Source organism: Daktulosphaira vitifoliae, unplaced genomic scaffold (genome assembly GCF_025091365.1).
Source record: "Daktulosphaira vitifoliae isolate Bord-2020 unplaced genomic scaffold, ASM2509136v1 Scaffold_5, whole genome shotgun sequence".
Taxonomy (NCBI): domain Eukaryota; kingdom Metazoa; phylum Arthropoda; class Insecta; order Hemiptera; family Phylloxeridae; genus Daktulosphaira; species Daktulosphaira vitifoliae.
Window position 1 is genome coordinate 23,946,987 of NW_026099576.1, and position 17,601 is coordinate 23,964,587.

General features: G+C 24.5%; 1 protein-coding gene across 1 annotated transcript in view; it reads left to right on the forward strand.

The window, feature by feature from the left end:
* The window catches only part of LOC126906982 (uncharacterized), a 53,447-nt gene that overhangs the window by 32,285 nt on the left and 3,561 nt on the right, over positions 1-17,601 (forward strand). Inside the window, exons 2-7 of the mRNA XM_050687966.1 lie at positions 13,531-13,654; positions 15,051-15,095; positions 15,196-15,246; positions 15,343-15,369; positions 16,592-16,639; positions 16,917-16,964. Coding sequence (XP_050543923.1) covers positions 13,535-13,654; positions 15,051-15,095; positions 15,196-15,246; positions 15,343-15,369; positions 16,592-16,639; positions 16,917-16,964 — 339 coding nt within the window. The 5' untranslated portion in view covers positions 13,531-13,534. The remainder of the gene's footprint in view (positions 1-13,530; positions 13,655-15,050; positions 15,096-15,195; positions 15,247-15,342; positions 15,370-16,591; positions 16,640-16,916; positions 16,965-17,601) is intronic.

Sequence of the window (17,601 nt, forward strand, 5' to 3'; positions counted from 1 at the left end):
GGGGGAAACCTCCAAAAAAATTACAAATTTAAAAATCGCTAATTTTCGAAATTTTTTCAATTTTTTTTTTACTAAAAACTGCCGTAACTTTTTAAAAATTAACCTATCAATATAATTCTTTTTTATATAGATGCATAATATTATTACCTTTCATTTGATATATTTTTTTCATAAATTTAACCCTTAACCTGCCCACAAGGGGGGATTTAAAATGACAACTTTTTCACAAAAAATTTACTTTTTCAACTTAACTTTTGAAAATGTTACGGAAGGTCTGACACTTTTATATATATCTTAAATTAAAGCTAATGTAATGTACTTTTATTTGAAAAAAAAAAAATTTGACCTCTGGACTTGTCTTCGTGGTGAAAACGGCTACCGAATGCTATTTTTGTGTGAAAATTCTCGATTTTATTATTTACATTATATTTAACTTTATAATGCTATAACTTATTGAAAAGTTTATGGATCCACACAATTTTTTTATGATAAATAATATTTTTTAATAAACCTTTTTTCATTCGACATATTTTATCTTAATCAAGATATTAATAAGGAACCAGCAGATCAAGTAGCTTTTGGAATAAAACACCAATTTTTTTAAAATTAAACACTATCTAAAGATTTGCATCGAAGCGTTTAATTTTGATAGTGATTTTAATCACTGTCAGATATCATTATACTTGATCCATCTATGCCACGTCACCACTGTGCTGAGTTTTTTTTAATTGTCATTTGAAATTAAAACAACGTTATTTAAAGTTTAAATTCAACATACTTTCCTGAATATAATGGAAATAATTATATAAAACCCAAAAAAATGAATTTACATCATGTTATTTGTATATTTTTCTGTACTCGATTTTGATGAATTTTAAATTAAAAATAAATACATTAAAATTAATTTTTACAATAATAAGTATTCGATGTTTTTGTAATCAATAACATAACAATTATATTATAAATTATTTCTAATTATTAGGAATGTTTAGCAAAAAAAAGAATTTTACATTACAAAATATGAATATTTAAAGTTGTTTGATATCAACTTTGATTAATTGTGTCTGAGTTATATATTTTATTTAATAAATAAAATGTAAAATAATTTTTAGATTTGATATAATTCAAAAGAATATTCCTAAAGGTATTTGAAATAATATTCTACCTAAGTATAAAATTCAAAATACCTGCGTGACTCAGTTGAAGTTAATTTATGCCCACTTACAGTTTTGTATGTTTGCAAAGCGGTGAAAATTTCAAGAAGATATTTTCAAATTCATAACATACACCTTAAAACTAATTTTTATAATAATTGTCATAATACCTATGAAAAAAATAATATTTTTTGATTTTATGACGAAAATAATTTTATATTTGATTATATTGTATTAAAAAGTCCGATTATGTGGCTGAGTCGGTCACGTAGAAGTGCCTGATTTGCACTGTCCCGAAAAAAAATATTGTAGTAAAATCAGCAAAATAACAAGAAAAATTTTTATTTTTTTAATTGTTTTCGTGAATATTTATCCTAATAATCAATAAATATAAACATGAAATGGGTTGCTGTGAAAATCCATTTTTAACTTTTCTAAGTAAGGCAAGCTTGAGCTATATATAACATTTTTTGCTCTCATATCAATAATATTTCTGTTAGTGTTATGAAACATCCTAGATAACTTAAAAAACACACAGGTTTTAAAATAAAAAATATATTTTCCTAACTAATTTAGTTGTATTTAGTGTACGGATTATAATGTTAAAATGAATTAAAATATTAAATTTTTATAAAAAATATTATTTGATTATAAATAGTTGTACTAGTACAATTACTAAAAAATAAACCTTATAATTAACTAAGAGCATAGCCTATGGAGTTGTCAGGATGATTTTTTTTCGTAATTACTCGATGTAACCAATTAAAAATTGTATAATCTATTCAAGTTTTCTTAAGGGGACAGGAAGTAACTTCTTAATTTGTCAATACATATATAGTCCATATTTTATGAATCACCTAAATAATGCTAAGGTATGTCAACTGGCTCCACTAAAAAAATCGCCTTACACCACGCCTGTAGTAAGATGACGAATTTGACTTTATCTTCTGAATAATTAATACATATTAAAATAATTAATATTAGTTAACAAGCTTTTTACCGATAATTGGTAAAAATTGAGATCAAATATTGGTCTCAATACATCAAGTATTATTTCTACTAACGCCTTTTACTGGCATAACCGACTAAATTGTGTAGAACTCAAAAATAAAGCCAGTAAACCTAAATTTTTGACCGGTAGTATGCATTTGTAATTTGACTTAAATAGACAGGAACTATTATTGTATTCATTATCTTGATCATTTCTAAAATGTAAAAGTAATTTCGATATTTATGAATTTAGTTTTTAAATAATATTATTTAAGTAAACTTATATTAAAGATAAGGATTTGGATAAGGCTTAGGATTAAAAATTAAACGAAGCCTAAGATTGATGTTTTATTTAAACTGTACCTTGAATAATGTTTTTTTATTCAACTATTAAAAATAATCTGTTTTTATAATAAATTATTAATAAAGGATTAAAAAAGACATGTCTTCAATTTTATTTTCTGATATTATAATTTAAATTGGAAGTTAAATTTCACATAGTATTATTTTGTCCAATAAACGCTTAAAATTATAATTCTTATGTTAAAAATGAAATTTTTTCTTAAAATTTTAAAAATATTTCATAGACACCTTTAAAACATTGTGGCGTAATAAATTGACCTATTGTTAGTATTATTTAACAGACTCTAAGTTAATTATATAAGTAATTGGTGAACATCACATAATTAAGTGTAACTGCTCAGCATTTGGTAGTGCGGCGTTAATGTCTAAGTGGCGTTAATTTCGTGGTGAATCAATACCATTTTGAACATTAAAATTCAGAAATAGCTTAATTAAACGGTCCTTAATAATTTAGTCACACATTCCCATTTATATTTCTCTTGTTGTTCAATCACTATGAATCGTTCGTTATAAATTGTCATGGTGATAAGAAGCCGCCCAGCTGACCAATACAATACTATTAACTATGCACACACTGATGTCCGTGTGGCCTTCTCCTTCCGGTTTACAATGTGTCGTCGTTGAATACATATCTCCAGCAATCTACTTATTGTTTCTTTTGTATACTTAACATTTCCATGGCAACCTAAACTATACTTTTGACCATGTCGATCGAACCATGGATGAAGTATCGTTTGTTGACTATGGCTTGGACATTATTGTAATATGATTGTAGTAACTTTTGTACAACATCCCTTTTTTTCTTTCGCCTATTAAATTTCCCTTTGTTCGTACATTGTCACATGGTTTTATTTGAACATGGACTTTCATTAAATCAATATACTTTAATTATTTTAATATGATTATTCTATTCTATCCTATCTTTCTGACTCATTTTGCTCATTGAATCAGTTAATTTTACGACATCAATTAATTTGTACATTCATACATTATCAATTTTGTCACGTCGAGTGTAAAAACCCTCACATATGTTTGATCAATGTAAATGTGCTTGGCAGTCTTAAGGCTCGGTATAAAAGGCATACATCCCTATTGACCTGTTACGGACAGATTATTCGTCCTTCACCAACATTAACAATTAACAACTATACTAGTGCCTAATTAGCACAGACTACCCTACAGTCCAACTATGAGTATGTGGCGCGCGGGTGTAAATAAACCGATTACACAATTTTCTTAAATTAATTAAAAACAAAACGAAACCAGTCGACCTTTTAAAACTCTTGTGGCAACTTACCTTTAATAATCTGATGAATTAACTCAGGCGGGCAGTATTATTGTGGTTACTAAATTAAGTACTATTATTGTTTACTTAATATTATTATTTCGGGTTGTGTACACTAGCCACCGTCACTCGCTTAACTTGGACGCCACCAACGTTTCTAGAGATCCAGTCTGGTTATATTTAAATAGAAATAAATGCTTGTTTTCGTTGTTAGATAAGAGTCTATATCTATTTGATCACGAAACCGCTAACTACCCTTTTAGTGGGATATAAATTATATAGGGCCAGCGTTTCCCCGTTTAGGTACAGTTTAGCCAACTGTTAGGGCCCTAGCGGGAAAGCACGTTGCAGACAGATGTCAAATTGTCCATTTGAGCATTATTGCAATTTAATGACCATTTAATATATTAAATATTACTAAATACACTCCTAGCCCTTGATACAATACAACATAGTCAATACAGCAGTGTCAGAGATTATTTTTCTCACTCATTTTCTATTTATTTTATTTGTCCTTTAGATAATTTAATAATTTGTTATAATTTTTTAATCGTGACTTGAAATATGTATTAATATGAAAGAATTTGTAACTTTGGTTTTATAAATTTGAACAATGTATTTGACAATATCTAATTGTACTTATGGCATAATCAATTTATTCGAATTGTAATTAGTTAATTCAATTGTATTAAATAGAACATCACCGCCCATACTACTAGTCTACCAGTTTATTAACTCCTTTTCTTTAAAGTTAAGGGAAATAATTAGTAAATTAAACAATAATATAATCTTAAAACATCAGGTGTTTCATTTACATTTAAATTCCACTATGCTCCGGTCTGGTAGGACCTCAGCTTGTAGCGAATCCAACTTTGTTGGGTTTATGTGCCTTCATTGGTAAAAGCCTTACGGCCAGAAGCCGGTGAACGTCACAACACGATTAAAAAATGAAACAATCAAATTTTGTCAAATTTTAATCGAAGTGGTAGTGATATTACCGTCGCACGGGTATGGACATTACCGGGACCAAAATGATAATAAACCGGTCATATTTGCGTACTTCTTTAAACAAAGCCCTAAATGCCTATAATATTAATCAGTGACAATCGACGTTGATTTAAGTATATGAGAAAGTCCGCCGGCCAACAATCTGTCAAGAAGTTAGTGATTATCGGCACTTGATAAGTCCCTACGCTTATTATTCAATATTGTTTTAGTGTATTGAAGATATTTGAGATGTTTCAGTATTCCTTAAACTAGTGTTTCGTTAGTTTATAGTATTCCTCTTAGTAATAATGTAATAAATAGTATTATTATTCGTTGTCGTTGCTTGCAGCAATCACCACATAATTCGTTGATAAATTTTGATATAATTATGATTCAATTATTGAATCATAAGTTACAGCTAAATAATTTTTGCTTTCTTGTACTGCAACAAAAGATATTTTTTATTATTTAATTTCAATAAAGGGCAAAATCATTATTATTATTATTATATATCTTGTGACGTTCACTGGTTTCTAACCGTAAGGCTTTTACTACTGAAGACACATAGACCCAACAATGTTGGATCCACCACTAACCGTGGTTCTACCAGACCAGAGTATAGTGGAATTTCAATTGTAAATGACATAAAATGTTTGAAGATTGTACTATTTTTCAAATTACTTAGTTTTTTTACCTTACACTAAGGGAAAAGGAAATAAAAAACTGGTGGACTAGTAGTATGGGCGATGATGTTTAATACAATGTAAATAACAAATAACAAATTTAAATTTAAATCGAATAATTATGCCCGAAGTACAATAAAATAATGTCAGTCATAAATTATAAATGTTCAAAATAAAATTAATAATACATTATAAATTATTATTTACGAATATTCAATGAGTAAAAGATGTGAGAAAGATAAAATAGAATAGAATAGAATAATCATATTAAAATAATGAAAGTATATTATGTAATTGTACAACCANCAAGTAATTTTCAAATTATTACAAATTATTGACATAATAAAATAAAATTAGGAAAAAAAATAGGTGTGAGTAAGAAAAAATATCTTCTGGCACTGCTGCATTGACTATGTACGATTAAACCAAGTGCTAAGAGAGTATTTAGTAACACTTAATATAATAAAATGGTTATCATTTTAATAATTCTCAAACGAACAATTTGATATCGGTCAACATGGATGTAAGTCTTTTAAACCGAACATTAAGACTCCTAAGCACGTCTTTATTGGTCAATATATGTGATGTTTTTTGACATTCGACATGACAAAAATAATTAACATACTAAATAAAATGTTATTTTACAATAAAAATTTACGAATATTCTATGAGCAAAAGATGTGAGAAAGATAAAATAGAATAGAATAGAATAATCATATTAAAATAATGAAAGTATATTATGTAATTGTACAACCAAAAAAATATAAAAAGGAATGTGCGACTGAAATTTAGGACTATTTAATTACGTTATTACTGAATTTTATTAATCAAAAATAGTTCTGATTCACCACGAAATTAACACCACTTATACAATAACACCTCATTACCAATTGTTCAGCAGTTAAACTTAATTATACGATGTTCACCAATTACTAATCTAATTAACNGGGAATGTGCGACTGAAATTTAGGACTATTTAATTACGTTATTACTGAATTTTATTAATCAAAAATAATTCTGATTCACCACGAAATTAACACCACTTATACAATAACACCTCATTACCAATTATTCAGCAGTTAAACTTAATTATACGATGTTCACCAATTACTAATCTAATTAACTTATTGTGTTAAATAATACTAATTATGATAGGTAATTTTTTTACATCATAATAGACATATATTAATTTCTAAATATTTTTAATTATATCTTTTAATGTTTTTTTTTTATTAAATGTATGATGAGTATTTTTTATGCATATATTTTCTGTGCGAAACAAGGTAAATCTTAAAGTCATCCTAAATATTGACTTTTTATGATTTCTCCGAACAAAGTTTTCAGTTATGGTATTATTTAAATTATAAATATTTTAAGACTTCTTTCTGCTCTATGTAAATGAATATTTCTATTCAAATAAAAAATAGTTTTCATTTCAAATTTATTATAAATTATTAAATTTGTTCAAAAGGAAACAAATATTTATATTAGTAACGCCTAGAAAAATGTATGAATATAAATTTGGTCACCAAAGTTAAATGTTAAAAAAATATTTTTATAAAAATATTTCTAACAAGAATTAAAAAATTTTCTAAAATAGGAAAAAAATTGGATTACCGTTTAATAAAATAATTAATGTTGTACTTTTATTAGGTGACACCTTAAACATAATTTATAACTTTAAACGTGTTTAAAATTTTTATTTATAAAATTCAAGGATTTGAAAGAATAAGACATATTTTTAGATGATATATTGAATATGTTTATTTATTAATTTAAAAATTGAAAAAATGTAGTACTTTATCAAATTATGACGAAATTTTATTTTTTATTTTACATATAAATGTCGTTATAAAGCATATGCCATTGTATGTCTTAAGTATATTTAAAACTGGGTATTTATAATTTATATTCCCAGTCTATATACAGAGTGTTCAGTAAGTTAGGAAACAGGACAATTGTTATGAATAATTAGAACAATTGAAATCCGTTTCCTTAATTACTAAATACGAAATAATTATATATTTAATATATACTGAATGTTAAAGTTCTAATTGACAACACTTATTTCTTTCAAAAAATTATTCCAAAAAAGATTTTTTTCTATCAAAATTTCAGTTCTAAAGAGGTAAATTAAGCAATAACAAGTATAAACATAATTGCGATTTCTATGGTAACATTTCAAAACTATTTAATGACTGTTGTTAATATTTCAAGTCTAAACTAGTTAACACGTTTTTTTAATTAATATTAAGGTAAAACAAACTCCTTATATTATAAAATATAATTATTAGTCACTGTCACGGTCCCTCGTCACCTTTATCAGTCGTTGTCTTTCTACGTGTAATAGTATTTTGACTGACCACCACCGCGTGCCACAAGTCTCGTTGTAAAGGCCAACAAGTGCCGCACGGCCGACGAGCACCTGCCGCACTTCGAGATTTCTTCAAGTCGTTGAAGTGACGACTTCAACCAATTAAAATATACCAATCGATATGCGTCACCGGCTCTGGACGTGTCTCATGACCGGACATGACGAACACAGACCGCACACTCACACCGTCGCCATAATATTTTTGACGTCCGAGGACCAAGAAACTAATTAATGAATTTTTTTCACCGACTATCAAGTTACTTGTTATAATCGTAAAACAAAAAAACCATACATCACTTAGATGCCCCTGAACACAAAACACTAACAATAACATCAATGAAAAAAAGCAAACAATTTACAGCAAACGAATTCCCTTAATGTTTTAAACAATCATTTAATATAAAATAAACTATTAGGTTTCTAAAATGTGTTAGATAAACAAATTTTAACAGGGGACTTAAAATAATTCATTTAGCTATAGATAGTTAAGATTTATCATAAAAAATGTATACCGCCTATCACTAGATGAGTTGAAATACTGTTACGTTAATTATTACGGAGAGCGTAGATTGATGTACTATAGAGTTTAAAAAATAAGGTTAAACATGAAATTGAGAACACTATTATGTAGTTTCAATGATAAAGGTATTCCTTTTTTGCACTCTTGTCATAGAGTGAATCTGAACTACTATTAGAAGGTCGTTAGATTCAATTTTTTCTATTGTAGTAGATATTGCCTTGCACAATGAATAAGTCAGTAAATTAAAAAATTCTACTTTGAGATTATGATGTATGATTTCAGGTTATATTATTCTTATAGTAATTCAAAATATCGAATATTAGGTTTGTATCAAATTACATTATAAAATTGATAACACGTATAGGATGTAATCAAAGAATAAATTTTATTTTTTATCTCCTGAAAAATGAGTTTACTTCCTTATTCGTTGCGCATATCAATATGTGTGTGTAATAATTTTTAATTATTTTTCAAATTCACATAAACTAAGGAGTAAGCAGAAAACACGTTCTTTAGATACATAAAACTTAAATATTAACACCAAATAATATAGGTAGCTAAAAATAATTGAGGCACAATTTGGGTATCATATTAAAAAAAAAATTTTCTTAAAATATAAATGATTTTATAAATTTTACTGTCATTGTAACTACTAACATTTTGGTTGTATATTTTTTAATAACGTATATATAATGTGCATACATAGTATAATTTAATTAAAACTTACTCTAATGACGTTTTTTAATATTGCTACATGGAAGTATTGTATTTATTAAAAGTCATGTTTAATTGACGTAATATTGAACTTATTATATAATTAATGAGTAAATTAATTGATTATTAGTTATTATTAAAATATAAAAAAATACTAGAAAATCAATTTTTTTATGTCTACATTGACGAATACTTGATATAAGTAATAAGTTAGTAAAATTGTATAAAAATTTTAAAATAACATGAATTATAAAGCTTTTTTTGAATAAATTTGAGACGATACATTGACCTAATATTTAGAAATATTAATATTTCCTGTCTCACATTTCTTTATCGTTATAATGAATGTTTCGAATTAATAATAAAGTATAATGTTTATAAAAAACATATAGTTTTAGAGTTTATTGTTAATGACTATAATAACAAGTTATATATGTTATGAAAACTAGTTTCTGTAGAAATTTTATATTTAAAAAAAATTCATTGTAACTGGATAATACTTATGTACGTTTAATATCTGTTTATGATATGCTAGAAATATTAAATTCGATTATTTCTAAATATTCTTTCCTATACATTTCAAAATTAAAATATATTGATAAACTTCTTGAAATTATATAAAATTTAATATTTAGATATTTTTCTGAAAAAATATATGTTTTCATTTCAATAAATAATCGACGCTCTATAAATATCTTAAAATATAACAACAAATACATACCGTTTGAAAAATATTTTATTTATGTTTAGTTGTATTATGTTTAATATTAGATCAATTCATAAACTTTTTACTTATATTCATAAGTTTCTCTGTGCTGTCTACCGGTGCGATGATCGTTAGAACAAAGACGTTAAACCAAAATGGCTAGCTTCCCAATAAGTATAGAGTTGCAACACACTTAGTCCAATAAAAATATTATTAAATTAGTTTAAATCTGAAATAACTGTAACCTTTAGCATATAATTATTATTTACCATTAACTGAGAAAATTAGAGTTGATTCGGGTTTATAATATATAAAAATAATTAAAAAAAAATGTTTGAGGTTTAATATATTAATTGACATTTATTTCCACGATAAAATAAAACATTGTTATTTAATAAACAAATTAAATTAAATTAAAAAATTCACCAAAACAAAATTCACTTTAAAATCTCTAAGTGTCATTTAGTTTTAAAGAAAAATATTCTAAGTCCAAATTAAATATAAAAAAAAAAACTAAGTCCCAGAGAGTAAGAATCTTGAGTAGAGTGTCGCAGATTTTGTGTATTTTAAAATCGCCGAAAGAACTGATTTTAATAGGAAATAATGGGTTTTTATAGTAGACGAGGGTCGTGTAGCGATCCCTAGTGTGATCTTAGAAACTGTAGATCTTAATTAAGAGTTAAATGTCATTGGCTGGACCTAATTGAGAACCCACACATAGGCGTTACTTTGAATCTGTACGATAATCAGATTTAATTGCCTAGTTTATTGATTATTTTATGTTTTAAATAAGGGAACTCTGTTTTGGTGATCTTGTGAATTCATAATATATGACATACATGTCCAAAGATAACATATTATAATATTTTAATATTATAAATGATAATATAATATTACACATAAAAACTCTCAACCAATGATTTTTTTTAGAAAGATATGATACGTTTTTACTAATAAGTATCATTTTGTGTTAAAATTGTCAAAATCAAATTATTTTAAGAAAACGCGTGTCATTTAAGTCTCTCATAAAATTTTTATTAAATAGGCATAAAATGTTATTCAAAACATGTTGATAATTTATTTTAAAAAAATTATAATAGTAGTATAAATATTATACATTTCTCATTGAGTTGTTAACTAATTATATAAATTTAATTGCTATCTATTTGTCATTTATGAAAAGTTTAAAAAATTATTTATTAAAAATAATTATATTAAATTATCACTATTATTCATACTACAATTAATAATAATAGTAAAGATTTATACATTAAATCATTATATTTATTTATTAATTTAAAAATTGAAAAAATATAGTACTTTATCAAATTACGACGAAATTTTATTTTTTATTTTACATATAAACGTCGTTATAAAGCATATGCCATTGTATGTCTTAAGTATATTTAAAACTGGGTATTTATAATTTATATTCCCAGTCTATATACAGAGTGTTCAGTAAGTAAGGAAACAGGACAATTGTTATGAATAATTAGAACAATTGAAATCCGTTTCCTTAATTACTAAATACGAAATAATTATATATTTAATATATACTGAATGTTAAAGTTCTAATTGACAACACTTATTTCTTTCAAAAAATTATTCCAAAAAAGATTTTTTTCTATCAAAATTTCAGTTCTAAAGAGGTAAATTAAGCAATAACAAGTATAAACATAATTGCGATTTCTATGGTAACATTTCAAAACTATTTAATGACTGTTGTTAATATTTCAAGTCTAAACTAGTTAACACGTTTTTTTANAAAAAAAAATATGAAAACTAAATTGTAGATCTAATTGTTTTATATAAATTAAGTCCTTACAGTTTTTCTTTTAAATCCATTAGTTTTCTAGAAAAATGTCAAAATACATAATATTTCGTAAAATTGCCGAAATTAGCATATTTACGAATATTTTATCATATATGACGAACCATATGTGATACGACCTAATGTTTCATACAAAAATTGTTTAAAATTAAATTTTGCGAAATAAAAGTATTAAGTACAAATTTATATATGATAAAATATTCGTAAATATGCTAATTTCGGCAATTTTACGAAATATTATGTATTTTGACATTTTTCTAAAAAACTAATGGATTTAAAAGAAAAACTGTAAGGACTTAATTTATATAAAACAATTAGATCTACAATTTAGTTTTCAAATTTTTTTTTGTGAGAGTGCTAACTTACGAGTTAATTGCTAAAAACTAAAAAAGTACCCCTTTTGGCCGATTTTCAACCCCAAGTCGGCACGGGTTAAACTTATCTGATCGGCCTGAAATTTTTTGTAGCCACTTTTTATATGTATACACACAAATTTGGGGGGTGAGCCCGAAGAATTTCCAAAATTTTCAAAATAAGGGACACCCTAATATATATATATTGTTTACTTTTTAATTTACACGCTAAATTGTCATATAATATTTAAATTTATCACTTTTAAACGAATTTTCTAGAAATCAAAATAAAAAAAATTATCAAATTATACAGTAACTACATAATTTTTTTTTTGGAAAATAGTGTATTTAATTCATTTGAGTTACATAAAATTTTTTTTATATTTGCTCATTTAATTTTGTAACAATTTTGTATAGGTGTAGGATATTTCTCTTTATTTGCAAGGAAGCTAAATTTAATTTTTCTTCTCCCAAAAATAATATTATATAACACTACATATATACCTATCTTTTTTTGATAAAACTGTAAAAATTATAATTATTAAGCAAGTTATAGTTATAACTTTTTTTTAATGAAATATTCATGTATTCATTTAAAAAAAACCAGTACAGGGGGTTCGCGGCATAGTGGTGACGTGGCATAGTTGGATCAAGTATAATGATATCTGACAGTGATTAAAATCGCTATCAAAAAAACACCTTGACGCAAATCTTTAGATAGTGTTTAATTTTAAAAAATTGGTGAATAATTCCAAAAGCTACATGATCAGCTAGTTCCTTCTTAATATCCTGATTAAGATAAAGTATGTCAAATGAAAAAGGGATTGTTAAAAAATATTATTTCTTATAAAAAAATTGTGTTGATCCATACACTTTTCAATAAGTTATAACATTATAAAGTTATAAATTTTAAAAATAAAATCGAGAATTTTCACACAAAAATAGCATTTGATAGCCATTTTCACCATGAACACAAAATAAAGTCCAAAATTTTTTTTTTTTAATATTAAAATATATTACATAAGCTATAATTTAAGATATATATGAAAGTATTAGTATTTCCGGAACACTTTCAAAAGTTAAGTTAAAAAAGTTGTCATTTTGAATCTCCCCCTGTGGACTGGTAAAAGGTTAAATTTATAAATAAAATATACCAAATGATAGGTAAAGACATCAAATAGGTAAAGACATAAAAAAATTTATATTTATTTGTTAATATTTGAAAAAGTTATGGCAGTTTTAAGTACAAAAAACATCCTTATAGAAGGTGATTTTTATCGCAAATATTACATTTTTTTTTTAAATTTTGACAGCAATTTGCACATAGTACATATATTTTTTTTTTTTTTATTTATAGTACATAAAATAAACTTTAATTTTATATATGTTTAAAGAACGCAATATTTCCGGAACACTTTCAAAAGTTAAGTTGAAAAAGTTCTATTATTTATACAATGTTTCAAGTTTTGAACGCCCCCTATATATGAGGAAATTGTCCAATTTTAATAAAAAATATGTCAAATGAAAAATTTGAGATGAAAGATAACCAAAAATTGTTTGTTGTTCCTAGATCCATGCAAAAGGAAGTAATCAGAAAAGCACATGAAATAGGACATTTTGGATGTAAAAAAGTTGAAGAACTATTGAAGAAAGAATATTCCATGTCAAATATGAAAACAAAAATTGAGAGTATTGTAAGAAATTGTTTAACAGTGAATTAACAGTGATTAATATCACTATCATAAAAAAAGCTTCAATGCAAAATCTGTAGATAGTGTATCATTAAAAAAAAAAATTTGTTAAAATAGCATATTTTTGAATATGGTAGCCATTTGCGCATAGAAGATAGGTCGTCGGGACAAATTTTTTTTTTCATTTTATAGTACATAAAATAAGCTTTAATTTGATATATGTTTGAAGGACGCAGTATTTCTGAAACATTTTCAAAAATTAAGTTGAAAAAGTTCATTTTTGTAAAAAAAGTTGCTATTTTAAATCCCCTCCAATGAGCGAGTTAAGTGTTAGATTTTCAAAAAATTGATATTAAATGAAAGAGCAATATCTAAGATCTTAGCATAAAAAGTAATTATGTTGATTTGTTGATTTTTAAAAAAGTTATGGAAGTTTTAAGAAAAAAAAGTGAAAAAAATTACAAAATTTACCGATTATTTAATTTGTAATTTTTTTGGATATTTCCCCCATTTGCAGAGAATGAGGGAATTTTTTCAATTTTTAAGGGTAATTTCTTTAACTAGATACTATTTGTGATCTTTTGACGTATTGTTGAAAGAAATCGGTCCAGTGAGACCTGAGAAAAAGTTGCAACAGACATAAAAAAAAAAAAAACACATAATGGTAAAATTAATACCTTCTTAGCTTCGGATCGAAGCTAAAATAATGATTTATAAAATAATTAATAGTAATAATAGCAATTTATTTGCAAATATAAAAAGCAATTATTTTAACACGTTATACATAATAACAGCATAAATTATATATTTTTGTCATCGATAATATAAATAATATGTTAATATATTACAGTTTAAAATAATTTTTGCTTATTTTAATAACTTATTTACTTAATTACGTATAAAAATGCAAAAAATTAATATAAAATTATTACAATATATTGAATCATATTAATTGATTAGTTATTTTATGGTATTGTTTATATATTTTAAATCTTAATATTCTTGAAAAATGTTATATAAAACATATTATTTTGTTTTAATTCTTGTGATTAATTTTTTGTTTGGTGATGTTTTTGGAAGCGTTATTTTAATTAGAAATGTAATTTGAATAGTTTATGAAGTGATATTTAATTTTATAATATATTTAAGATTCTTTTTATTTCATTTCCATGTTAGATTTGTTAGTGTAAAATCTCCATCTNATCATTTCCATGTTACATTTGTTAGTGTAAAATCTCCATCTAACAATTTCTTAGTACTAAGAAATATCATATAATTTTCTTCTTCACGAGCACCTTAAATTATTATTTTTTAAAAGAATAATTTTTTATGCTTATTGTAATAAATAATGCCAAATGTTTATTGCAAATTTTCAAATATGCTTTCTTTTGTTATATAGGAACGTCAGATTTATATTATAAATGTGACAAATAAAACGAATTTTGTAAGTGTTAATCATTTTTAGTTTTATTTATTAAAATTTATGAATTAATCTCTTTTGAATTTAACATCTGTCTTGTTAACATTCATTGGTTTTATTTTAGGAACATGATGCTAGAATGAATACAATCCCTGGTTGCATAAAATCTTCAACAGTATGTATTTTTTTTTAATTGTTACAACTTATGTTGTGATATCATTTTGCCATGATATATAAAAGCATTTTGTTCATTAATTTTTTTTTAATTTAGATTTTGCAGTGTGGACCTGTAGGGATTGTAAGTAGTTTTATAATCGGTATAATTAATAGAAGATCAGGAGGTAAATAACAAAAATGTTCATCTCACCCTATTCATGTGTACACAATTTGATAATATTATAGTTATTATGTATTTTTATTTACAAAAAAAAAAAAAAACAGGGCTGAGTGATGTAAAATTTCGAGTTTTTCAAAAATCTTATAACGAAAAACTTTTAAGTTAAATGTTTTGATTTTAACATATCGACTGATTGCTTACTAATTAGCGTATGTGATATTTTCGTGAGTAGTTAATTTCAAATCCTTCCTGTACTTAAGTTTTCATTAGTTCTCAGAAAAAACACAGTCAAAAATGTTTTATTTATTTATAAAATTTGTTCAGTGAGAGTGGATAATCTTCATAAACCGACATTAAATTAAGACACAAACCATCACAATACCATTGAATTTTCACTTTCGCATCGAAGCTAAATAATAGTGATTTGGGGTAATACTTTGCATTGTATATGGAGCAATCATGCGCGCTTATTATATGTAGATTGCCATATTAAAAAAAAAACATTTTTTTAGAAAAATGAGTGAATTGTTTGTAACAATTATAAAAGTAAATATTTAAAGGAATAATTTATATTTTTTATTTCACTAGTTTTCCATAAATAATTAGGATTTCATAACAGAGTAATTCACTTAGCTTGAACTTCAGATATGATCGAAAAAAATAATTTTAATAATCTAGTTATTTATTTCTTTTAATTCAATGTTTCTCTTCATTTTTAAACTATACATTTTTTTTATGTTCATCCTTTATTCCTTATTAGGACGTCAATTTTAATTTCTCAAATGATAATACGCATAATTAACTAATTATTTAATAGATAATGATCTAACGAAGAAAATGACCGATCGATAATAACTTTAGGATCAGTATTTTATAAGTTATTAATAATTAAATTTACGACTGGAGATGAAGAGTGGGTGCTGTTATTTTTATAACTAAAGATTTCCCGTCCTTACCCTTCCTTTCACTTAGATATAAATATGTCAATGTAAATTTCGAGCTAAAAGAAGCAAATACATAAAATATTAATATTATTTATTGAAAATTAAGTTTTACAAAACAAATGAACGATCTTGCGCATAATAGTGTTTATTTTAAGTTTGACGTCACCAGAATAAACCTGATAGTAACCAAACAGAATAATTGTATTATAATTATAATTATATTTTTTATTTTATTTCAGGATTTTGTAAATAAGAAAAACGTTTTTGCAGAAATTGTTTTGGATTATGTAAGTATTTTATCAAAAATGTGCTTAATAAAAGAGTATAGAATAAGCCTACTCTATAAAAAAAAATGAAAAATATACTTTTAGTAAGTAGATTTTTATTTTGTCGGAAGAGGTTGGTACTAATTTTTCATATTTGTAGTTTTTTTATAAGAAAATACCTAGTGATCGTAAATATCTATAATAATAATAATAATACAAATTATAAATTAAATACTAAAAATATATTTTGTATTTAATTTTAGTAAAAAATTAATTAAGTACTGATTTTTTTTTTTAGAATGAACAAGTTGTTGAAAATCCAAAAATCAAGATTAATCTTAAAATTGTAAGCAACTTATAAATTAATTATTTTAATATTATTAATTATTTTATTTTAATTATTAATTAATATTTTAACATTATAAATGTTAAAACATTGATTCATTTAATTTGTTTACATCTATAAATCATTTTATAACTAAAATAGTTATTAGTTAATTTATTAACCATGAAGTATTTTTCATGTTTTTCATAACTTTAATTGTGTATCAATCAATATAAGTAATGTGTATACACATTACTTAAATCCATCGATAACATAAAGTTATATTAAATCAATAGTTTTGAAGTAACATTTACATAAATTTTAATTTTAAGAATATTCTCTACTATTTATTTGTATTTTTAATGCTCATTAATATTCTATTAAAATCAGAACAATCCATTTCGTAGATTACCCACATTTACAGAATACGTGCACATACCCACTCAATGTATTGAAATGCTTGAAACTCAATAAGTATTTGTCCTAAATTAATTATTGATCAATTAAATTTTTTTTTAAAAAAGGGTTAAAAAAATTCTATTTTAAAATTTGAAAAAATTTTAAAAAATTAATGTTTAACTTTTTTTTTTTTATTAAAAACAAATAAGTAATAGTGTAACGTAGACCAAAAATGCTAAAATTGTTTAAAAAAATTACA